Source organism: Theropithecus gelada, chromosome 9 (assembly GCF_003255815.1).
Source record: "Theropithecus gelada isolate Dixy chromosome 9, Tgel_1.0, whole genome shotgun sequence".
In the NCBI taxonomy this organism is placed as follows: Eukaryota; Metazoa; Chordata; class Mammalia; order Primates; family Cercopithecidae; genus Theropithecus; species Theropithecus gelada.
This window is the reverse complement of record NC_037677.1, coordinates 75836826-75856231: the sequence shown is the minus strand read 5'-3', so window position 1 is coordinate 75856231 and position 19406 is coordinate 75836826. Positions and strand designations below refer to the sequence as shown.

General features: G+C 36.8%; 1 protein-coding gene across 3 annotated transcripts in view; it reads left to right on the top strand.

Moving 5' to 3' along the window:
- The window catches only part of UBE2D1 (ubiquitin conjugating enzyme E2 D1), a 36484-nt gene that overhangs the window by 7780 nt on the left and 9298 nt on the right, over positions 1–19406 (top strand). For 2 of the 3 annotated variants that reach the window (XM_025397671.1, XM_025397672.1), the window contains exons 2-3: positions 18623–18686; positions 18780–18811. In XM_025397671.1, coding sequence (XP_025253456.1) covers positions 18623–18686; positions 18780–18811 — 96 coding nt within the window. The remainder of the gene's footprint in view (positions 1–18622; positions 18687–18779; positions 18812–19406) is intronic. The other variant, XM_025397673.1, reaches the window with a different exon arrangement.

Here is a 19406-nt window from a genome sequence, read left to right as displayed (position 1 = left end):
GTTTGGGGATTTTACAGATAGCTTTCTGTTACTGATTTCTAATTCTGTTATGGTCAGAGAACAAATTCCATTATTATATGACTCCTTTTAAATTGTGGGGACTTGTCCCCCCTCCCCGAGACGGAGTTTGCTCTTGTCGCCCAGGCTAGAGTACGGTGGTGCAATCTCAGCTCACTGCAACCTCTGCCTCCTGGGTTCAAGTGATTCTCCTGCCTCAGCCTCCCAAGTAGCTGGGATTACAGGCACCCACTACCACGTCCAACTAACTTTTTGTATTTTTAGTAAAGGCTAGGTTTCACCATGTTGATCAGGCTGGTCTTGAACTTCTGACCTCAGGTTCGACCTGCCTTGGCCTCCCAAGTAGGGACTTGTTTTATGACCCAGCCTTTCAGGTGCTCAACAGCACTTTTGAATGAATGATGGTTAATAGTTCGTAGACTTCATTTTGGTATTTTCTGGTTGGTATCTATTGATGGTAGATTATTTCTAAGAAATGGATGCCAAACTAAGGTATACACCTTCTCAGCATCTTTTTTTTTCTCTTTTATGAGTTTCCAAACAGTTTAGTGAATAATAAACATCCACTTTTTAAAATGGAATGGAAAATATTAGTGCTTTGCATATAGTAAGGGTGTTGTTTCATAAAACTTTTGTTTTGGTTGTGTATGTGTGTCCCTGTGTGTGTGTGTACTAGGTTGTAATGTAAAATCTTTTTCGCATTATGAATTGCTGTAAGGAAAGCTGGAAAATCACTGTTCCATAACATAAGATCCTTAGGTAAAATTAACGTCAAAAATACATGCCATACAAACATACATATACATGCATACATATATAGGGAGAGCAAATGAATACATATACACATACACAGAGACACACAAATATATTGATACATATATACACATAATGTAAACTGTTCTAGCCTTGGAAACATTTCCATTTGATACAGACTGTATGCATTGTTTCCTTCTACAAGTAGCAACATTTTAGTGACTGATGTACAACCATAATATTCAAGAATAATACTGGATGATACTAACACAGAGTAGAGAATTTATTATGAAACACTTTAAGTGCCCACTATATGCCAGTTATGAACTATAGAGCTGTAAGAAGCAATATGTAATAACAAATATTTGGTAGGTATTGGTAGGCATGTTCATGTTTTACACGCGTTTTAACAAATAGGCAGCTAGGTTTTCTTTTTTTTTCTTCCATCTTTTTTTGGTTACTGTAAAGTAAATAGTAAGTTTTGATAATGGAGCACTCAGAATGCTCCATTTGCATATTTTATGTCAAAATTCTATTTAAGTTGTGTATAATTTCCTATCAAGTTTTTCTTGTCTCTCAGAGTGTCTTTAAACACAACTCTCCTGAAAGCTTATGAAGTAGTATTCATTTCTAACCTTTTATATGATATAAGCTCCTGAGAAAATATAAGAATTCCTTCTCATTCCTTCACTCATCACACTTTGTTTCTCTGGTGCTTAGCTCAAAATGTGCAAATGGCCTTAATACAGTACTGGAGCATTGTTTGCTTCAGTGTTCGTTGAAAATAATGTGCTGTAGCCGTTACAGTGTTGAGGTGAGTATTGAACTGGGGTGGGAAGAGCGCTGGAGTAGAAGTCAGATGGTCTGAACCTTCGTCCTAGTTTGGCTTTGTGACCTTGGCCAAGAGACTCATAGTCTTTATATTCTTCACCTGGAAATTTAATGGATTGAACTTGGTGCTTTATATCATCCCTTCTGAATCATAATTTTAGGCAAACCTAAATAATGTTATTTGCTGTTTTGTTTTGTTTTGTTTTGTTTTTGTAGCAAACAGTAGTGATCACAAAAACAAACACTGAGCTTTGGCACTGTGCTCTGCAGCTATATTAGACTTGACTTAAAATTCCATTTACTTTGAAATATCAGATTTGAAATAAATGTTGACATCTCTTAATGTATAATATAAGGTCAATAAATCTTATTCTCTAAAGAGCAATTATTTATGATGCAAATAAAATGTATTTCTATTATTGCACTGGTAACATAATGTGCTTCTCTAATTCAATTTAGCTTCTCTGTATGTCACGGATAGCTTTTGTACTTAAAAGAGTGTTTTATCCACATATTTAGACAACTGCCATACACAGCTGCACAACTGCCTTATAGGTAATAGTTCTTTTTTTTTTTTAAGGTGAAGTCTCGCTCTGTTGCCCAGGCTGGAGTGCAGTGGCACGATCTTGGCTCACTGCAATCTCCACCTCCTGGGTTTAAGGGATTCTCATGCCTCAGCCTCCTGAGTAGCTGAGACTACAGGTGTGCACTACCATGCCTGGCTAATTTTTGTATTTTTAGTGGAGACAGGATTTTGCCGTGTTGTTCAGGCTGGTCTCGAACTCCTGACCTCAAGTAATCCACCCACCTTAGCCTCCCAAAGTGCTGGGATTACAGGTGAGACCCTGGTGCCCAGCCTGTGTAATAGATTTTTAAGATTCAGTGCTGGGCACGGTGGCTCACACCTGTAATCCCAGCACTTTGAGAGACCTAGGCAGAAGAAACACTTGAGCCCAGGAGTTTGAGACCATCCTGGGCAACATAGTGAGATCCCATTTATAAAAAAAGAAAAATTTAAAAAATAGCTCAGTGTGGTGGCACGTGCCTGTAGTCTCAGCTACTTAGGAGGCTGAGGTGGGAGGATCACTTGAGCCCAGGAATTCAAGGTTACAGTTGATTGTAACCTTGTTACAATCTGTGATTGTGCCGCTGCACTTCAGCTTGTACGACAGCAACACCCTGTCTCAAAAGATTCAAGTTAATGCATTTATGGAACACCTTCTGATATAAGGCATATACTAAATGCAGTAAGGAGATGCTAGTTATATAGAAAAACAGCTATCACCATTATCTAAGAAATTTAGAATTAATAAGTGTAAGAAAAATCCTATGACAACTAGATGGATTTAGGAAAGTACCAAACAGAAAATACAATGTATTTAAACAGGAAGGGAGTCAAAGATGGGAGAGGCCAAATTTATTTGGGAAAATCAGGAAAGACTGTGGAGAAGATGGAATTTGATATAGGTTGGGAAGAGTGGATAGCATTTTGAAAGACTTAGGGGAGCCAGGCTCGTAGAGGAAGCTACAGAAATGACACTAGAATATGCATGGCTTATTTGGGAAGGAGCAGATAATCCTGCTTTTGGGAATCATTCAGAAACAGTAGACCATAAAGGTTCATAATGTAGACAACCTTGAAGGCCCGTGCTGAGAAATACATACTTAATGCAAAAGATTGGGGAAGCCACTGAAGGTTTTTGAGTAATAGGAACTAATGCTTTTTTTTTTTTTTTCAGATGGAGTCTCACTCTGTCACCCAGACTGGAGTGCAGTGGTATGATCTTTGCTCATGGCAACCTCTGCCTCCCAGGTTCAAACAATTTTCCTTCCTCGGCCTCCCCAGTAACTGGGACTACAGGCGTGCACCACCACGCCCGGCTAATTTTTGTGTTTTTTAGTAGAGACTGGGCTTCACCATGTTGGCCAGGCTGGTCTGGAACCCCTGACCTCAAATGATCCACCCATCTCAGCCTCCCAAAGTGTTGGGATTACAGGTGTGAGCCACCACACCAGCTGGAATGAACGGTCTTAATCATAGTGCATCCTTGCCCTCATCAAACTCAAGATTGTTTACTGTTTGTCATTATAATTTTGATTAATGTCATGAAAAGGGATGCACAGAGTATTCTAGGAATATAGCAGGGACCCATTGAAGGGTTCAGGGAAAACCTCCTGAAGGCAGTAATGTTTAAGATGAGACATGAAAGTAAAAGTAAAGTAGATAAAATGAATGACTGAGGGAGAGAATGTGTTTTGGGGAAGGGAGGTGATTAAGTTATCTTCTGCCTAAAAGGAAGTCATGTTTGCAACTAAAGGCAAGATAGCATTTGGAGGAATTAAAAGTCATGGCTGATGCAGAGAGCACTGGGGAACAGTATTGCAGATATGAGGCTAGAGAGAATTCAGATCTTGGAAGGTCTGGTAAGTCGTTTTAAGGACTTAGTCTTACTTGAAGGTGAATGGAAAACATCGAAGAGGTTTCACATGGCTCTTCAAGAAGATTTCGGCAGCAGTGTATAGGTAGAGAAATAGGAAGCTAGTAGGTAAGTTACGATATTGCACTTAAGTGAGATCCAAAGAGGGTCTAAGCTACGATGTTAGCAGAGGACATTGAAAAGAGGGGTATATGACAAAAATTACAGGGTGTTTGTACCACCTGGCCCTTTTGAGTTGGTGTGATCCATCTATGCCTACACCTTCTTGACCTTTCAAGTCAAGTATCACAGGCTCCCTGGTCTAGGCAATCTCTTCAGATTCCTCCTTCTGTTATCCAGTCTGGTCCCAGATATTAATATTGTCTGCCTGGCTGGAACCTTTGGGTTCTTATCCTAAACTACCTCTCCTCTGGCTCATATCAGACTCTTCTACACGTTGGACCTCAGCTGTCCTATTTGATGGGCCTTCTGGGACCCTTTCAGAGGGAAGGATCTAGACAGAAGGAGAATCTGAACAATTTGGTACTTTTCAAATTGTGAGGGAGTGGGTTGTGAAGAGAGGAATTAGATGGTAACTCCAAGGTTTAAGAGTTTGAATTACTGAAACGAATCAATGCATTTTTACTGTAAGACTTCATAAAACAGATTCAAATACAGCTTTTACTCGGCTACTTTGGATTTGTCTAAAATAGATTTTTATTTATATAATTCCTCTAATGGAAATATTATATGTAGAGAGTGTGATCAAGAGTCTGCCATCTAAATAGGAAGCCATGTTTGAAAGTAAAGGCAAGATAGCATTTTGGGAAATTGAATCATTATGCCTGGTACAGAGAAAACTGGGGGAAAGTGGTTGAGATGTGAGGCACTGAGTAAATAATGTCTATAATTCTGACCTCAAGCTTTTATTCTAAATTACACTCTTCCCCCTGCCCTCCGCCCCCCGAGATGGAGTTTTGCTCTTTTTGCCCAGGCTAGAGTGCAATGGCATGATCTCGGCTCCCTGCAACCTCTGCCTCCTGGGCAGAGTACTGTCTCAAGTAGCTGGGATTACAGATACGCACCATCAAGCCTGGCTAATTTTTTATATTTTTAGTAGAGGTGAGGTTTCACCATGTTGGCCAGGCTGGTCTCAAACTCCTGACTTCAGGTGATCTGCCTGCCTTAGCCTCCCAAAGTGCTGGGATTATAGGCATGAGCCACCATGCCCGGCCCTAAATTACACTCTTTATAGTTCACTTTCAATATATATGACTGATGAGACAAAGTCACATATTATTGCTTTCTTCATCTTCCTTTTTTGTGGCATTTGGCTGCATTATTATTTTTAAATAAACAGTTTTTGCCAGAGAAACTTGATCCAAGGAGACAGCAAAGCAGATAGGACCAGTTTGTTGAAGTGAGTTTGGTTCCTATAACTTAGTTAATTGGATGTTGTCAGCGTTTTGAAGTCTTCGGGAAGAATCTACATGGTTTAAAATCCAGATGTACTTTAATTCACAGGCTTAAAGATGTTCTGTATTTGGAGACATTTCTGATGATCATTTGACATCTTTCTATTGGAATAGCTCTAGTCAACTGGATAAGGAGATCAGGGCCTGAACTGTAAGCCCGTGAAATGTTTATTTACAGACAAACCAAATATAGCTCATATATCCTTGTAGAGGCAACATGAAAAATGCAGTCCAGTAAGAATCACTGTCTTGTTTTAGGAATTTTGAGGTAAAGATGGTTGTGTCATGTTAATTAATTGCCGGTTGAGCCAGGAGTTTTGAAATAATGCTTTCATAGGCTTTGGATTTAGTAATTTAAATTTTGGGCTGTAAATCAGTCCCTTGCATGGACTGTTCAATGTCTTTTACTCACACCCAGTGGGGTATGTATTATATCTATTATGGAGATTTAGATCTTCTGACTGTTGAAGCTAGAAAACAACAAAGCATTTTCAGTCTGGTCAGCATAATTTTTTAGGGAATATTTACTGCATTGTGTCATATTAAGTTTTATGGTAAATAAGGCAGTTCTCACTTGTTTGCTTTTATTCCCCTCTGTTCAGATTGGCCAGTTACCCTTCTGGGAGCCAGGAGATTAATGCAGGCCCCTTCTCTTACATTCCCTTCTTTGTTTCCTTTTATTTGTTTACTTTGTTTGAATTAGGCTGCCTCATCTACTTTTAGATTTTAAGTCCCCTAGAGGCAGGGATTGTGTCTAGGTTGGTTTTATGGAGAACACTCGGCATATTGTGGGGGTGTTATAAACATGCCATCTGTGGCAATTTAAAATTCAGTTTCAGACCTCTCAGTACTTTTCTTTGTGTCTAGTTGTTTATAGAAATCTGAACTAGAATAGAGGTGCTTAGCCATGTAAGACTATATAAATCCATTAAATACACATTTTTGTGGCTTTGTTATAAGTGCTTTTATAGTTCTGGTCATGATATAAAGACACTGTCCTTTAATCTACTGATCATTAATATCTTATATTTTTATTTTAAAATTTAGATATTCCTAGCTGGTTTTTTTATTTGAATATTAATCACATTCGAATGGAAAATTGCTTCATTGGCACAGACTACTTTTTTCTGGAACATACTTTCACCAGTTTGATGATATTTATTGCTTGATCTGTTTAGGTATAGAGTTGACTTGTTCTAAGCTTATTTTTGTCTCAAAGGGGAAGAAGGAAATAGAATCAACAATGCATTTCAATTTTAGATTAAAAGTCACTGGAAATGAAACCGAAATACCCACACAAAATATATGTATACTCACACAGTGTTCTTCTATAATGAGTTCTTTTCATATACAGATTTGTAAGTAGTCTCATTATTTGATAGCCATGTTTTCCATTATATGAATTCTATATATCCTTGCCCGTCTTTTTTGTTATCATTAGGTTATTCATTGTGGCAAAATACATTTTAAAAGTTATAATGTAAACTTTTTGTTTCAGTTATACAGACATAAACTATACAGCTTGACCAATTTTTACAAAGTGAACAAACCTGTGAAACCAGCACCCAGCTCAAGAAATAGTATTATAGGGACCCTAGAAACCCTTTCTTCTCCCTTCTTAGCTTTACCTCTGTCCTGAAGGTAAATCACTATTCTAATCTCTATCACCGTACATTACTGTAGCCTGTTTTTGAACATTATTTAAGGGGAATCATACAGTATGTATCTTTTTGTCTCTGGTTGCTTTTGCTCACCATATTTGTAAGGTTCATCTATATTGTTGCCTGGAGCTGTAGTTCATTCTTATTGCATGAATATGCTTCGAGTTGTTCATTCTACTTTGGTGGACATTGGGTTGCTTCTGGTTCGTTCTACTGTTGACGGACATTGAGTTGCTTCTGGTTTGGGGCTATTACAAATAATGGCATGCATATTCACTTTTCTGTTGGGTATATACCTAGCAGTAGACATGCTAGGTCGTAGAGTATTTCTATGTTTACCAGTAGTGGTTACTATCAGTTTTCCTCTTCCACCAGGAGTTCCAGAGTTCCAGTTGTTTCAAATCTTTGCCAACACTTGTACTCTCTTCTATTTCATTTAAATCATTTTGTTGGATATGTAGTGGCATAGCATTTTGGTTTAAATTTGCATATCCTTAATGACTAATGAAGCTGAACCCCTTCTGACATATATATGTATTGGCCATTTGGATAGCTTCTTTTGTAAAGTGCCTGTTTAAGCTGCTTTTTAAAAAGTTGATCTGTAGGAATATCTTTTACGTATTCTGGATGAGACTTTGGTCAGATATATGTAATATTGCAAATATTTTCTCCCACTTGGTGGCTTGTCTCTTCACACTTTTTAATGTGTCTTTTGGTGAACAGATGGTCTTAATTTTAATCAAGTCCAAATTTTTCATTTTTTTCTTTTATTGTTAGTACTCTGTGTCCTGTTAAAAAATCTCTGCCTTTATGGGGTTTTAAAAATCTTTATTATTTTACTTTTCACACTTAAACCTATAGTCTATTTAGGATTGATTTTTGTATAGTCATGCATTGTGTAATGACAGGGATAATTTCTGAGAAATGCATCGTTAGGCAGTTTTGTCATTGTGCAAACATCATCGAGTGTACTTTCACAAACCTAGATGGTACAGCCTACTATACACCTAGGCTATATAGTATAGTCTGTTGCTCCTAGGCTAGAAACCTATACAGCATGTGACTGTGCTGATACTATAGGCAGTTGTAACACAGTGGGAAATATTTGTACATTTAAATATAGCTACTCATTAAAAAGGTACAGTAAAAATTTAGTATAAAAGAGAAAAAATGGTATACCTGTATAGGGCACTTACCATGAATGGAGTTTGCAAGACTGGAAGTTGTTCTGGGTAAGTCAGCGAGTGAGTGGTGAGTGAATGTGAAGGCCTTGGGCATTACTGTACACTGCTGTAGACTTTATAAACACTGTGCATACACTTAGTGTATACATATTTATGTGAAAAATATTTTTCTTCAATAATAAACTTAGCTTACTGTAACTCAGTTTATAAACTTTAATTTTTTTTAACTTTTGGACTCTTTCTTGATAGCACTTAGCTTAAAACACAAAACACATTATGTAGTGATATAAAAATATTTCCTTTTTTATATCCTTGTTCTGTAAGCTTCTATTTTAATTTTTTTCACATTTTTTCACTTTTTAAGCTTTTTTGTTAAAAACTAAGATACAAACACACACATTAACCTAGGCTTACACAGGGTCAGGATACTCATTATCACTATCTCCCAGCTCTACACCTCCCCATTTTGTCCCACTGGAAGGTCTTCAGGGACAGCATGGAGTTGTTGTCCCCTCTGATAACAGTCCCTTCTTCTGGAATATCTACCGAAGAACCTGCCTGAGGCTATTTTGCAGTTCTTTTTTTATAAGTAGAAAGAGTACACATCAACGTAATGATTAAAAGTATAATGTAGTAAATACATGAACCAGTAACATAGTTGTGGATTATCACTGTCAATTATTATGCACCGTACACAGTTGTATGTGCTATACTTTTATAGGACTGGTAACACAGTAGATTTGTTTACACCAGCATCACTAAAGCATATGAGGAAGACATTGCAGTGCGATGTTAGGATGGCTACAAGGTCATTAGGTGACAGGAATTTTTCATCTCCATTATAATTTTATGTGACCACTATATATGCAATCAGTTGCTTGAGACGTTATGTGGCACTTAACTGTATATTATTTGAGGTAGGGGGATCAAGGTTGTGATTTCCTCATATGGATACCTAATTGACCCAGCACCATCTATTGAAAAAAACCTTTCCCTCTACTAGAAATGTCATTGTTTTCGCTTTTTAATTTTTGAGTTCTGGGTTTGACATTGGTTTCTTTTTTTCTTTTTGTTTCCATTTTCAACACATTGTCACAGTAGCTAAAGGTAAAATAAGTACTCTTGGTCCCATTCAGATGCCAAACACCAAAACTTTTGCTTCCACATCAAAAGTACTATTTGTTTGCCTGAGACGGTGATAATTTGCTAAGTTAGGTTGAAAGGATATGTTCATTTCCTATGTGCAACTTTCTGTATTAAGGCTTTGCAGAGCTCCCAGGGAGCAACACTCACTTTGGGGCCTGTGTGAATGGTGTCCTTTATTGTCGGTGGCACACGGTCTGTGTGGCAAGATGATAGCAGCCCTGAGTCCTACTTGTAATAACAGGAATATTAAAAAAACAATCATGGGTGTGGCAATATGCACCTGGAATCCCAACCATTTACGGAGTGTAGGGCGGGAGGATTGCTTGAGTGTAGGAGTTTGAGTCCAGCCTGGCAGCATAAGGAGACCCCTATCTCTTAAACCGAAAAAAAAAAAATCACTAACTTTTTCTATGCCCCCAGCAATCTACCATTTCACAAATAAGGGTACAAAAGTGTACCCCAAGTTTAAAGAGAAGGATAGGAAGTAAACTGTGAGGCAATCCTTGTGACTTTTCAGAATTTACCACGTCTTATCACCTTACTTTGTAATGTTTTATATATCAGTTTCTGTTTTTGACTTAGAAGGTAGTTTACATCAGTTATTTTTACTAGTTCCTTACTAGATCACTCTTCTGTCCTAGGATAAACTTTCTTTCCAGGGTTCCCTACAGTATTCTAAACTTTAGTGACACATTCAGAAGGGGACCCCTGAGGCTTATAACTACTCTTACATGTGTTTCCTTAGAGGTACAACTTCTGTAGCTACTTTTAAGCTTCTAAGAACCTAGAGGACCTCTTTCCTATACCTTTTAAGCTACATCTTGTAAAAATATTTTTTCCACAAATGAGTAAGTTCTCCTTTAATTTCATGCCCCAGTTTAATCATCAACAATGTTCCTGAGCAGTGATTTGTGAGGATTTTTATTAGCATCATAATCTGATACTATTGCATTAAATCTTTAATGCCTTGGAAGGTTATAGTTGGGATGAAAGTATAAAATCTGAATAATGCCTGTTAGGAAGGATGTAGAAATACTTAATAAATTTCTATATTTAGCACATCTGGTTAAGTGAACCATGGAATAAACAAACAAACAAAATTTCTGGCCATGCCACAGACTGCAGCCTTGTCTGTGGGCAGCTCTGTCACTAAGGATTGCCAGTGGTTAGAAGACGACTTACTTTGAGATGAGGTCAGCTCAGCACAAACCCCTAACTCCCTTGAAAAGCAACCCAAAGCTGTGTCCTGAAAGTCGGTCAACACCATCCTAAATAAACAATAAGGAATGTTTAGAGCTTTGAGATCTTCTAAACCAGAGAAATGGAAACAAAAATTTAACAGGAATTTTGTGTGGCTTTGGATACTTTGCTAGAATATATAATACATTCTATAAATTGAAAATACTTGTGATAATGGCATAATATCTTAGTAATTAATATTTTGATATTCATTTTTGTGTTTCACATGTTATTTAAAAGCTTACCATAGTGTTTTCAAGTGACCTGCACTATTGTAACACCTGTTATACTTTTTACCATATGCAGTCTGCATGTCTATATAAAATAATAATTTATTTGGATTCAATTATCAGATCTAATCACTTGCATTTGTAAAATATTGAAATTTGAGATATTCATGTTCTACTGATGACATTTTTCTTTAAATTTTATTGCTGATTCAAATAATACCAAACACCTTATGTGAAAGGCATTATGCTAAGTATCATGGAGGGATCCATAAATAAAGTGCATAAAATTCTTAGTTTTAAAAAACATTCCGGTAGATGGGGGAAAGTTAGCATTTATTAAGCATCTATTATACATGTAGGGTATTAAGCTAGGTGCTTTACCTATGTATTTTTATAGATAGGTATGAGATTTTAATTCGCAATACAGTTCTTAAAGGTAACCAGAGATGTCCCCATATTACATATGACACACTTGAGACTCAAAGAGGTTAAGCAAATTGCCCAAGGTCACACAGCTAGTAATTGGACTTTGAAAAGATAGCATTAAGGAAAGCAGGTAAAATTTGAGCATGGGAGATGGAAGGAAGGTTATTTTAGAAGAAGGAAAATTATAAGGGCCAGAGAACTTAACTGTGTCTAGGAAACATCCAAGTAGTCAGGTTGTACCTGCAGTTCTTAAACTTTTTAGTCTCAGGACCCCTTTAATTTTTTTTTTTTTTTTTTCTGGTTGTCACTGAACAAATTAACCTTTAATATTATTAAGTATTGTAGAATTCAAAGAATTTTTTGTTTCTGTGGGTTTATATGTATTATTATTTACCATATGAGAGATTAGAACATTTTAAATATTTGGCCGGGCGCAGTGGCTCACACCTGTAATCCCAGCACTTTGGGAGGCTGAGGCAGGAGTTCGAGACCAGCTTGGCCAATATATAGTGAAACCCCGTCTCTACTAAAAGATAACAAAAATTAGCTGGGCGTGATGGCGCATGCCTGTAGTCCCAGCTACTTGGGAAACTGAGACAGGAGAATCACTTGAACCTGGGAGGCAGAGGTTGCAGTGAGCTGAGACTGCACCACTGTACTCCAGCCTGGGCGTGGAGTAAGAGCAAGACTCTGTCTCTCAATTAAATAAATAAATAAATATATATATATATATAATAGAAAATAAAACATTTTAAATATTTAATAAATAATTTAAGAATAACAAACCCACTGCATTAACATAAATAACATTTTTATGAAAAATAACTATATTTTCCAAGCATAAAAGTAGAGTGGCATTGTTTTGTGTTTTCATATCTCGTTATAGTCAAGCTTACCGATGACAGCTGGATTCTCACATATGCTTATGCATTAATCTGTTAAAATACCACATGTCATTAAGCCTCTGGAAAACTCTACTGTATACTCATGAGATATTGAGAATGAAAAGACAGATAACATCTGAGTTTTATTATAAAATTAATTTTGATCTCATAGACTTCCTGAAAGTGTTTTAGAAAACCCAAGGGGGTTCTTTGGAGAATCACTGAGCAAGTTTGTGAAGGGGAACCCAAAAGAGAGTGTAGGTTTGGGACTAGATAATGAAAAGATGTTCACTGGGGGAATTTGGTCTTTACTAAGCAATGGGGAGCCACTGAAGTAAAGTAGAAGAGTGAAATAAAAAGAGCTGTGCTTTTAGAAGATTTTTTTTATTGCAAGTAATGCCTAGAGTATTGGAAGCAGTTACAATTGAACTGTAATTGATGTTTGAGGTAACTGTGGTAAGCAACGTAATGGGTTTTGAGGAAGAATAAATATATATATATATATATAGTACATCTGATTAAAAACGAAGGACAGACAAAGAGGGAAGTCAAAACAGTGCTGAGATTTTGAGCCTCATGACTGGTTGGCTTATGTCCCATTAACAGGCATGGGGAGTACAGGAAAATAATTAAGCTTGGGAAAGAGAGTAGGGAATTAAGTTTTGGATTGTATATAAGAAGTTTTACTTCTAACATTTTGAAATAATTTTGTCTTAAAAAGTTGTGAAAATAATAAGGTTCATATATATCCTTAACCTAATTTCCCCTAATACAACTTACATAACCACTGTGCAGTTACCAAAACAAGGAAAGCAACCTTGGTATCATGCTGTTAACTACACACATAATTCAAATCTCACCAGTTTTTTTTTTCACTAATGCCTTTTTCCTGTTACAGAATCCAATCTGGGATCTCACACTGGATTTAATTGCTGGGTCTTCTTAGTAACTATCCTCCAATCTGTGACAGTACCTCAATCTTTCTTTCATTGTCTTATGAAGCATTTTTAATGAAAAGAGAAGATGCTTAATATATATGTAGAGGGAAAAAAATGCCATTTTATCTCTTTTTTTATATTTATGTATTTATTTATTACCTCCATTCTCTCAGAGTGTGGGGTATTTTATCTTTTAAAACGCTTGAGAACCTGAATGAAAATCTTTATTTTTCTTTAAAAAGTTACAAAAGTATTATAAAAAATTAAATGGTGTAGAATACATAAAGAAGTAACAACCCAGTCATATCTCCCAGAGATAACTCCATTAACAGTTTGTTGTGTATCCTTTTATTTATTTACTTTTGCATCTAGAGTTTATATATATGAGATCATAATGGGCATACTGTCCTGTAACTTGTGTTTTTCATTTAATCACTATATTCACTTAACATGTTTCAATGTCAACATATGTAGATCTGTTTCACTTTTAAATGGCTACTCAGTATTTCATAATATGGCTGTATCATTTCATGAAGCCATTCTTATTGATGGACCTTTAGGTTATTTCAGTTTTTCATACTTATACAGGCTGCTGCAGTAAATATCCTTATATATGTATCTTTAGCTACCTGAGCAGTAATTTCTATGAGGTGAAATTGCTGGGTCAGAGACCATATGCATTTTCTACTTTTGCAGTTATTACCAAATTTCCCTCCAGAACACTGTGTCAGCTTACCCTCCCTCCAACAGTGAGTGACATACTTATTTCCCAACAAAGCTGTGAATGGATGTATTGTAATTGACAATGGTTTGGTCCAGGTATGGTCTTGTGGGTGCTTAACTATACATTGCTCTCTCTATTTTTTCCTACAAATCATTGCTTTGCTTTTGTAATACACATATGTAAATAAAATACTTAATGAAAATATTGAATGCTTTTAAATCCTTCGTCTTTGAGATCTTTTAATCCAGCATACGATAAAGACAAAAGCATGGCCATGAAGAGTTCTTGGCAGGAGGCCTGGGAGGCTTACGAAATCGTTATTGGGAGGCTATTTATGGGGTTCATCTTAGATTTCTAGGTAGTGGTGGAATAGGAAGAAATGTTCAAGAAATGTGACTCTGGGGTATATAAATTGTTCTCAAGAGGGACTTCTATTAGAGTGAAGAATGTGGAATTAAGCCCTGGCTCTTGTGAGGTTCCTATGGTCTTGAGCAAGTTGTCTAATTCAGTGTTAATTCTTATATGGTGAGTAGGGGAGAAGGGCAAGGAATTAGAGTACTAATCCTAACATATCCTTTTGGAATAATACAAAAATCATTAAATTATCTTTAATACCCCATATGTAGCAGTGGTGCTAAAACTAGATAGATAACTAAGAATGGCAGTTATAGCAGAGAAAGTGTAAATCAGACAGTAAGACATTTCCAGAAAAACTTAGAGTAATCTAAATCAAAAGAAAGAATTCAACAAATAAAAGTGATCCTTGATTTTGTCTGTCATCTAAAAGTACACTGGCTGCTGCATAGACTAAGCAAAAAGAGTGGGGTTTTCATTTGTCTAGTTGTAGTTTTTGTTTGTTTTATATTTTCACCTCATTAACACATCTCAAAATTTTCCAACATATCTTCATTTTTCTTTTTTCAAATTTAAGGTCTGTATTTTTGTGGGCCAGAGTGAGAATGTGTTGTACCTTTTGTTCTCTGTAGGTCGTTCTATCTGCACATATGCATCCTAGTTTCAGTTACGTGTTTCCGAAAAAATAACAGGACATATTTCCAGACACATGGATTGACAAAGAGATAGAATATTAGGAATCTAGACCCTCCTAAAAAGTCTAGGTTATGTCAGTCTCCTCCCCAAAGCATTACTGTAATTATTTGTAACAAATAATGATCCATATCAATATTAAGGATGTTTGATACACTATCAGCTGCCTCTTTCCTATGTGGATGAGCTGTAATGAAGTGACAGTTTAAGAACTTGGCCTTTTCAGGTGTGTATTAGATTTTCTCTCTCTTCCTTAGCCCTAACTTCTAACAGAGGAGGTAGAATTAGTACATCAAAAATAATAATAATAATAAGAACAAGATAATCTTTGTTTTTATATATAATATAATATTTTAAAGGGTTTTGAAGAACAGCCTGACATGTGAAATTTGAATATGGTTCAAGCCTGTTCCAACTAAAATAAGGTTTTGATTTTTCTTGTTAATGAAGAAAATCAATATGTATTTGTGCATATGTGTGCTTTATTCACATACACATTATCTCTGTAAAATATATACATGCAAGTCATTAACAGTTTTTTAAAACTACAGAGACTGTCATTTTCTGATTAACTAGTTTTCTAGTTAAAATGAGGGCAAAGAAGCCCCATTTACACTAGTGTTTAGAAAATTCAACATGATGAATAATTACAGAGGCAATTTCCTAAAGCCCAAATTAGAAAACTGTTATAAGGCACAGCCCTTCTAAAATGGGGCTGTGATTTGGGAACTGTTCCTCCCTCAGTCATTTAGACTATTTTAATAATTGTATTCTGCTCCTAGAGAATTGGAAGGTTGTCAGTTCCCTTTATTTGAATGCTTACTATGTGCCAGAGACGGTGCTGTACACTTGACATGTATCATTTCACTTGGTTGTCATAGAAACTATGGATGGAGGTAGTGCCACTTGAAAACTGAGCTTTGGAGAGGAAAAAAAGATTTTTCCCAAGATCATGTGTGAAGTGAGTGGTGGCACCCAGACTTGAACTTCAAAGCCTTGCTGCTTTTAACCAGTATAGTTAAGTCAAAGTCTGAAATCCATTTCCTTATTGCTTTTTCTTTTTCTTTTCTTTTCTTTCTTTTTTTTTTTTAAGGAGGTCTTGCTCTGTCACCCAGGCTGGAGTGCAGAGGCCCGATCATAGTTTACTGCAACCTCGAACTCCTGGGTTCAAGCAACCCTCCTGCCTCAGCCCCCCAAATAGCTGAAATTACAGACATGAGTCAGCCTGGTCAGTCCCTTATTACTTAACTCTAACATTGACCAAAGAAGCAGCTAACCCTGTTAGTTAATTCTTATTAGGAAGAGAAACACCGTACCAGCTATTAAAAAAAAAACAAACAGCAAAACAAAAATGAAAGTACCAAGGTATACTGGAAAAGAACATTGAGCTTGGAAGGAGACCTGAGTTTGTACTTGGCTCAGTTACTCAGCTCATGTATCACTTTCTTACGAAGGCCTTTCCCTGTCACGCCCTGCTTCTTGTTTGTCTCTATTAGAGCACTGAACTCATTGCCATAATTACCCTATTGCAGTGATTCTAAGGTGCACGTCTTTCACATTTTAACATTTCTAAAGTGTGGATGCATTTTATCATTGACAGTGTTTTAAAATAAATTGGCAGCATTTTTTCTTAATTATTGGTACTTAAAATAAGGATGTGATGTACGGTTGATGACATCTTAGATTTGATTAAGTGCATATTTATTTTTGTGTGTTCCCACAAAAATGTCATATCATTCTCATGGTTTTAAATATCCGGTATATGCAATGATTTTCCAATTTCTAGCTTTTTTTAAGGTCCACCCCTGTATGTTGAACCACATGGTTTCTTCATATCACAGGGATTACAGATTCAACACATCTACTCTCCAAATCAGTTTGTCTTCTGTTCTCCATCTCAGTGAACGGCATCCATATTCGTACATTTGTGGAACTAAAATGTGAGATAATCGCCTACCTGGGTTTGAATCCCAGTTCCACCCTATGGTAATTAATTACTCAAGCATGCAGTGAAGTATGTCACCTTAACTCTTCACTTGTAAAATGGGGAACATAATAACACCTATCTCTGAGGATTGTTAGAATGACTGAGACATTGAATAAATGTTAGCTGTCCCTAATCTTCATCATACATATCTATGACTTCTCTCCTTCCTCTGCACATGTAATTCATCAACTCCTGTGATAGATAGGCCCTTCAGAGTATCTCATATCTACCACTTCTATCTTGTTGCCACTTCTCCAATCTAAGCCCCCATTCTTCTTGCCTATGTAGCAACTAATCTTGTAGCTTCTCCTCCTTCCCTTGTCTAATCCAGTCAGAACCATCCATTAAATCAGAGCATGCCACTTCTTAAGACCTCCCTCACCCCCCACCCAATGCATTTGGTATAAAACACCACATCGTTAATGTGGTCTATATGGTACTCTATTTCCTGCCTGGCTTCTGCCTACCTTTCCAGCCTCATCCTCTGCCACTCTGCCTCCCAGTATCACTCTTTTCCTCCAAAAGTAACTCCTACTCATCCTTTAGATTTCAGCTTAAATGTCACTTCCTCAGAGATTGTTACTGATCTTCCAAACTAAATTAAGTCTTCAGTTATAGTCCTTTATATTGAATGTATACCTTTCTTATTTGGGATGATCAGTTTTTTCCAAACTGTGGCTAAAGAAGTGAAGTAACTTCCACAAGGTCAAAGGGTGAGATATGTTAGAACTGGAATTACATCTGTTAGAGAAAAAGAAAAAAAAAATCCAAAAAAGAGAAAAGAAGAAAAATCAAAAGAACTGAGATTACAACCCAGGGATGGGGCGAACTCTAAAGCTGTGTCTTTTCTGTGATCTTTGCTGCCTTGAAGGCAGGAAAGAGGGTATGAGTCAATGTTCTGAGTTTCAAAACATGGCCTGACTGCTGCTCATTTATTTCCCATTTCAAGTTGTCCTTAAATGAGCTGGGTGCAGTGGCTCATGCTTGTAATTCAATACTTTGGGAGGCTGAGGCAGGTGGATCACTTGAGCCCAGGAGTTGGAGACCAACCTGGTCAACATGGCAAGACCCCATCTCTACAAATAAAATTAGCTGGGTGTGCTGACGCATGCCTGTAGTGCCAGCTACTTGGGGTGGGGGTAGGGGTGGGGGCCTGAGGTGGGAGGATTGCTTGGGCCCAGGAGGTTGAGGCTGCAGTGAGCTCTTGTGCCACGGCACTGCATCCTGGGCGACAAAGTGAGATCCTGTCTCAAAAAGAAAAAAAAAAAGGTGTCCTGAAGTATTATTCTTTCTGAGCCTTCTTGCTCCCTCAATAGATTGTAACCTGTTAAAGTAGTACCTGTGTTCTGATATCTTATCAACCTAGCACTTACATAAATTACCTTGCATACAGTAGGTACTCATTAAATAGTTTTTCTCTTAGGGATGTTAAAGAAAAACAGTATTTTATTCCATTTAATCTTTTCAAGGTTTGAAGCTGTCTTACATACCTTATTCTTTCTACCAGTCAATGACAAAGTACAATTTATGTTTTTATATTTTGAATAGAACCGCTTTAAATGTTTTTAAAGCTAAGCTAATAGTTTGTATCTTAATGGATCATTACCCTTGTTTCATTGGGAAAAGAAGGAATTAACCTTACATATTTTTGCTTTCCTTCAGGAATTAAGTGATCTACAGCGCGATCCACCTGCTCACTGTTCAGCTGGACCTGTGGGAGATGACTGTAAGCTTTGCTCTATTTCTGGGATTATGCTACCATTAAAAACATAGGTTTGGACATTTGTTAATGACTCCAAAACTCCTTTGTTTGTTTCAGTGTTCCACTGGCAAGCCACTATTATGGGGCCTGTAAGTATGATTCATATCTATGAAATTAACCCCCTCAGCCATACTTCATTCTTGCCATTTCACCTTTGATCAGATGTTTGTGATGAAGGTTGAATATTGTACTTTGAATCACCTAGGAAGCAAAATATTATTAAGGATTTACAATGATTTTCTAAAGCATTGGTGGCAAATATTTCCTGGATAACTATTATGTTTTCCTTTGTGGAATCCTAGATCATTGCACATAATGGATTGCCACAGCTCGAAACCAGGCTGTGTGTTTATCTTTTTTTTTTAAGTCACCGAGAGTTAGTTGTAATTAAGCATAATCGTTCTCACATCCGCAGTTTTGGTACATTAGAAATTAGAAGGTGGGAACTGAACAATGAGATCACTTGGACTCAGGAAGGGGAACATCACACACCGGGGCCTATCATGGGGAGGGGGGAGTGGGGAGGGATTGCACTGTGAGTTATACCTGATGTAAATGACGAGTTGATGGGTGCAGCAGACCAACATGGCACAAGTATACATATGTAACAAACCTGCACATTATGCACATGTACCCTACAACTTAAAGTATAATAATAATAAATAAATTAAAAAAAAATAAAAT